At 36.0% G+C, this 6,083-nt stretch overlaps 2 protein-coding genes and 1 pseudogene across 3 annotated transcripts; 2 read left to right on the top strand and 1 right to left on the bottom strand.

Moving 5' to 3' along the window:
* LOC149492164 (dnaJ protein ERDJ3B pseudogene) lies at nt 1–551 on the top strand (annotated as a pseudogene).
* LOC149492163 (dnaJ protein ERDJ3B-like) lies at nt 415–3,417 on the top strand. Of its 2 annotated transcripts, XM_089716838.1 has the most exons (8): nt 415–547; nt 952–1,062; nt 1,811–1,927; nt 2,204–2,290; nt 2,537–2,596; nt 2,674–2,751; nt 2,865–2,936; nt 3,046–3,417. In XM_089716838.1, exons 2-8 carry the CDS (start codon nt 1,018–1,020, stop codon nt 3,202–3,204), a joined length of 618 nt encoding a protein of 205 aa, XP_089572964.1. In that variant the 5' UTR covers nt 415–547; nt 952–1,017; the 3' UTR covers nt 3,205–3,417. The 2 variants fall into 2 exon arrangements, with proteins under 2 accessions (XP_089572964.1, XP_089572963.1); XM_089716837.1 differs by lacking the exon at nt 415–547 and having other exon boundaries at nt 1,030–1,062.
* A 525-nt stretch (nt 3,418–3,942) lies between these two features.
* Nucleotides 3,943–6,059, bottom strand: LOC149492162 (transcription initiation factor TFIID subunit 13-like; the record flags this gene model as incomplete). The annotated part of the gene is given in 5 exon segments (XM_089716829.1): nt 3,943–4,306; nt 4,759–4,833; nt 4,919–4,978; nt 5,891–5,928; nt 6,011–6,059. Coding segments are annotated over 5 exon segments (333 nt in total), but the record flags the coding sequence as incomplete, so codon positions are not given.
* Nucleotides 6,060–6,083: the final 24 nt, after the last annotated feature.

The raw sequence follows: 6,083 nt of genomic DNA, 5'->3' as shown, positions 1-6,083 counted from the left end.
ATGGCGCTTCTTCGAGGAGCAAAGCTGTTGTTTCTATTATGCGCGCTGTCATACGTTATCATCGCCATTGCAGGGTAAGCGACCTTCTCTATACATTTGCTTTTTTTTTTTATTATTATTATTATTATGTACGTCTTATTATTACTAATGCTAATATAATATTTCTGCAGAAAAAGCTATTACGATATATTGCAAGTGCCGAAGGCAGCATCGGATGATCAGATCAAGAGAGCGTATAGAAAGTTGGCATTGAAGTATCACCCTGATAAGAATCCGGGAAATGAAGAGGCTAACAAGCGATTTGCCGAGATTAACAACGGTAAGTCAATAATCTTCAATTTCGTGTACTAGGCATTTCTTTCAATTAATAATGATGAGTTGAGGATTTATTTTGGTTAATTATCTCATTGTCAGCGTATGAGGTGTTATCCGACGGCGAGAAGAGGAATATTTATGATAAGTATGGAGAGGAAGGACTTAAGCAGCATATGGCTAGCGGAGGGAGAGGTGGAGGAATGGGGATGAACATTAATGACCTTTTCAGAGAGTAAGTCGTGCTTCAATTCATTACTGTTATTTTTATTTATTTAATTTCGAAAATTGCGTTATCCAGCTTATGCATTTCTAAGACTGATATTTCAAATCAAAATAATTCCAACTTAACAGAAATTATTAGATTCTTCGTACAGCTCCGATAGTTGATGCCTTCAGATTTAATGGATTGATTCTGGTAAAAATTTGGCTTCTTTATAATCCTAAAACAAGAAAAAAAAAAAAAAAAAAAAACATGAGGGAATATGGATAAGATGCTGTGTATTCACCTTTATAATGTTAGGAATAAAATGTTTTCCTTTGGAGAAATTCCTAGGTCGTATTTTGCATGCACAAGCATTTTAATTATTGTGATAGGTTGTAGAAAATTATTTAATCTAACTAAATGTTATTTTTTAGTTTTTTTGGCGGAGGTCAAACGGAGGAGGAGAGAGAATCGTAAAGGGTGATGATGTAATTGTCGAAATGGATGCGACATTAGAAGACTTGTACATGGGTGGCTCACTGAAGGTGAGGATCGTTATATTTACTTTGATTCTTCTCGTTGTACACAGGCCCACTTCTTATTAGCAGATAACATCTGTTGTAGCCTATTTTATGGGAACTTTTGTCTGTATCTTTAGACGAACACTAATATCCCAAACCATCTCACCACAAAAGGAAAACCGGTAAAGAATAAGCTGGAAAAGTTAAACAAGTTAATTAATTGAAAGGAAGGGAAATTCTATCTTTGCATGAGGTGTGAACGGATTATCATTTGGAAGGTTTAGAAAAGGGCATCCCTATCGAATGAGCCTACCCAGTCTTCTAGGAGTTGACAAATGGCATCTATTGAATATAGCCTTCCCCTTGCTTTTACATAAAAGATTGTCTGTGCAACTTGAGGCTCATAGTTTTTTCATGATTCAAGAAGGAGCAACTTTACCTTTACACCAAGGTTAGCCCTCAATTAACCAACCAGCTGTTAGCAAATTGAAGCAGCTTGTTTTGAATGGTATCAGACAGATCAATGTGTATAGTTCTAAGCCTCTAGGATAAAATCTTAGATTAAAACTGTAGCAGTTGTTTAGTTTTGTTATTTTTTATATCTTTACATTGCAGAACTTGCAGGCTGTTCTTTTGTTTAGTCTACCATGTGACACTAGAGAAAATGGAATTTATTTTGCAATGGAGACTTCTTTCTTTCTTCTCCCCCCCCCCCCCCCCTTTTTTTTTTTGTGGGTATATTGATAAGCGTTACCTTTATGTGGATTCTCAGGTTTGGAGGGAGAAAAATGTTATTAAGCCAGCCCCTGGTAAAAGACGCTGTAACTGTAGAAATGAAGTCTATCATAAGCAAATTGGTCCAGGGATGTTTCAGCAGATGACAGAACAGGTATACCATTGCTTGAACAAAATTGTTGAAAATCTGATGAATCTCCTTCTCTGTTCATTTCATAATATAAGAGGCAAAAATGTTGATGGAAATACATAATTGAATTGCAACATTTTCTTGCCTCCTTGCTTTCACTCACTGCATTGCTTCGAGCAGGTTGGCCTTTTTGCTTTGGTTGGTTTCTTTGACCGTCATCATAGCATCAACCACTATTACTTCTGAGGCTGCTTCTTAATTCTTTCTAGATTTATTATGTTTTCTGTTGTTTTCTTTCAGGTCTGTGAACAATGCCAAAATGTCAAATTTGAGCGGGAGGGATATTTTATCACAGTTGACATTGAGAAAGGCATGGAAGATGGACAAGTAAGCTCAGTCACCTGATTTAACATGCTTAAAAAACACATTGATGTTTTTTTCTTTCTTTGGTTTACATGCATTTGAATCTCCATTTCAATTACCTGTTTATTGCCATAACCAATTGCTGCCTATCTGACTGTGGAAGTCCTTTGTTGCATGATGAAGCGTTTCTTAACTAATACCTAAAATTGTGTGAGGATCATCCGTATGACTTTTGCAGATTTTAAAATAATGTTCCCATGCACATTGCAGGAGGTGGTTTTCTATGAAGATGGTGAGCCAGTAATAGATGGGGAGCCGGGAGATTTGAAGGTTAGTGTTTAATAATCACTTCTAATGGTGATATGCATCATTCACTTTCATACTAACACTTATCGAACTTCTGGCAGTTCCGGATCCGTACAGCACCTCATGATCGTTTTAGAAGGGAAGGCAATGACTTGCACACAACTGTGACCATAACACTGGTAATTTCATTCGCATGGCACATATATTGTACCTCCCTTTTTGTTTTTGTTATGCAAGTATTGCAAGGTTTGATTCTTCATGTAGTTAATTTCTTTATTAAAATTCTTGACAGGTTCAAGCACTTGTTGGCTTTGAGAAGACTATTAAACACCTTGACGAACATTTAGTGGAGATCGGCACAAAGGTCAGTGTCACACATTTCTGTCTCACTTACCTATAATAATTATCCTGATAAATGATTTGATGAACTGCAAACGTCTGAAACAACAATAACATGTGTGAGCTATGTTCAGGGAATAACTAAACCCAAGGAAGTTAGAAAGTTCAAAGGGGAAGGAATGCCATTGCATTTTAGCACGAAGAAAGGCGATCTTTATGTCACGTACGAGGTTCTTTTTCCCATGTCACTAACTGAGGATCAAAAGACGAAGATCAAAGCAATTCTTGGCTAGGGTATAGAATTAAATTATTTTCTTGGGTTCCAAAATGTTCCCATTGTAACATTAGGTTATATAGAAATCCATAAAGATGTTGAGGCTTTTGTTTTCAGTCATCCTCGCTAAGTAGCAACATACAAGTTGGACCTCTTTTTCCAGCCTTACTTGAGCTATATCTTCCTTGTTCTTCTTTTAAGGAAATATCAATCATTTGATGCGCAGTAAGAACTGAAATCAGAAGAAACCAACCAGTTTTGGTCTTTTTGGCTGATCATGCAAAATTAATGCTATATTGAATGGTCCATTAACATAGATTTTTTTTTTTTTTTTGGCCTTTTCGGTTACATGGTATTATCAATTTATTTATAATAATTATACTCCTGATGTAAGTTATTTAAATTCAACTTCTAAAACTGTTGTTTAAATATTGTATCATATTTTAACTCCTGATGCTTCATAGAAACGGGTCACACGGTAAGATGCCTTGCAGAACCTAGTTGACGTATTGACAAATGCATCCATTAGCAATCAACATCGAGGCCAATCATTACTAGTTCCATGCTTCATGGCTTCGACTTTCCAAGTTTTAGTTGACATGGGAGTTGGCATCTCTAGCTATAACCAAATTTGGTATTGACACACGTAATGTAAGTGGATATCAAAATCAATAGCACATCCCATTTTACAACCAAGCTCCACAACTTCTAGATCTGAAAAGCTCAAGCAATACGCAGACGGTAAGAAAAACTTCCATTTCAAATGTCAAGGGGAATTGGAGATTGCTCATCACAAAAGTTTTCATGGCCTTGAAAATAATTTGTCATATGCATTTATCCGAGCTTTCATTTAGAGGATTGCCAATAAAAGAGACCTTTAATAAACAATTTTTCAAAATACTATTTCCTCATTGGCTGTGAATACAAGGCAATCTTACCACTAGTGAAAACGAAGACTAGTAACTAATAAAATATAAAGTTAAGTTGCAAAGTTGACATGTTCTCCTACATCACTCGATTGATGCAAGTTTTTCCTCATCCACTTCAAAAGCTTTCCTTGCTTGTTTCAACTCCTCTTGCATAGATAGAAGTTCAGTACAGCGGTTAAGTTTTGGCAGGTCCTGCAAGGACCGAGATCAATTTCTAGTTCAGAGCAAGACTAAACATACATCTACCAAGAACCAAAAAAGAAACACTTGAATGTGGAAGATGACAAATGAAAGATGTCCAAGTTGCAGACATTCATTAGAGCTCTTTTGCATTATAGCTGTTAATAACAAATTTCATGCACTCATCTTAGTGTGTGATGTGTGAAAGTATTAAGATTTAGCTAGCATTCGGGGATCCTACAAGGTTTAATCAAATCATGGTTCCCAAAACTCCATTCCCCTTTGCGTCTTCTTCATACACCAAAATAGAGACAATGTTTACTTATTAGTGTTGAAATAGGAAAGCTGTTGGCATATGTAGCTAACATTCAACAACTCATAAATCTGGAGGGTAAAACAGGAAGAAAGATTTAAGCAAATTCAGAAGCAAACGTGAAGATAAAAGACTTCATCGTTCAAAATACCTTGCGAATTAAGTACAGAAAATCCTCAACTAAGAGCTTTCCCCTTTTTGATCCTATGTCTTGTGCTTTATGCGCCTGCATAAAGTTAGCAGACAGATAAACACCCATAATGCTGCATTGGTTGAAGTGATCATACCTACTAACCTAAAAGACTGCTTACCAAATCAGTAACATACTCCACAACAATATCCTCCACAAGTGCCACAGTTTCTGGAAGAGGCTGATTATCCCAAAAAAAAAAAAAGTCATAAGCATATTGACAATATACCAACCAATCTAACATGCAAAAACTAGGCAACATTTTGACCAACATGTTTAATGGCGATAATGAGAGAATTGCTTGTTGATCATAGAAAAGATAAATAATAAGAGATTTGCTTGCAGCAGGTAAGTGTTGGCCTTATAAGCTCCTCATAAAAAGATAATATACTTCTAAGCGTACTGGTGATTTGGTGTTATTACCTCAAAAATAAGAATTCCATCCTATTGGCTTGAGTTTGATATTACCCCAAACGCAAGAATTATTAGGACTTGAGCAGCGATCAATATGCATATATGTCAGCGGTGTTAACTTGCTTTTCAAGATTTCAAAGGTTTTTCAGCTAATTTGGAATCTTAAAGGTGTACATGGGCATATCTATGTCTAACAATATCACTTCGGGTGCAAGCAAGAGTCGAGTACTTCTTGGAACCATATTAACTAAAATGGATTGAGAAGGGAAAAAAGATTCTATATGATCATAATCATCCAACAAATGCTTATGCGCTCATCTAAAATTTTTGATAAACAAACAAACAAAATCATTATCTAATGACTCATTGATGGACTTCCCCCCTACATAGATTGAAATTGAGTTCCCATGAGATTTCAGCAAGAATCTGGCAAGATACTTGGAGCAAACTCAACTCTGTTTGGTTGCTGTTAATTGATATGGAACTCTGATGATTGATAATGCAGATATGCTGACCAGAGATAAAAGAGAGTGATATAGAAAGAGGCGCAAGACATAAATGAAACAGATATTATGCTTGTAGCGATGGTATATAATACTAAATTGCAATGGACAAATTTTAATTGCAGAGGGCATTGTCCCTGTCATTGTAAGATATGCAAAGTTATGGTATCACTTACATTAGGGTCATCTCCAAAACCATACATCATGTGCTGCACTGTAGCATCCATCCAAAATATGAGGAAAAATTAGCTCTAAATCCAAGGGAAAACTTGCACAAAAGTTATTCATTCACTTACAGTCTTTCTGAAAGACTCCTCTCTTTCGCTTAAATGAAGTTTCAGAAGGCTGCGAGGTTCCAACTTTTGATTT

The sequence above is a fragment of the Jatropha curcas genome, unplaced genomic scaffold, assembly GCF_041381405.1.
Source record: "Jatropha curcas cultivar XTBG-Jc1 unplaced genomic scaffold, XTBG_Jcur_1.0 HiC_scaffold_91_pilon, whole genome shotgun sequence".
Lineage (NCBI taxonomy): Eukaryota > Viridiplantae > Streptophyta > Magnoliopsida > Malpighiales > Euphorbiaceae > Jatropha > Jatropha curcas.
The sequence above is the reverse complement of the archived record's forward strand: the minus strand, read 5'-3'. Positions and strand labels throughout refer to the sequence as shown.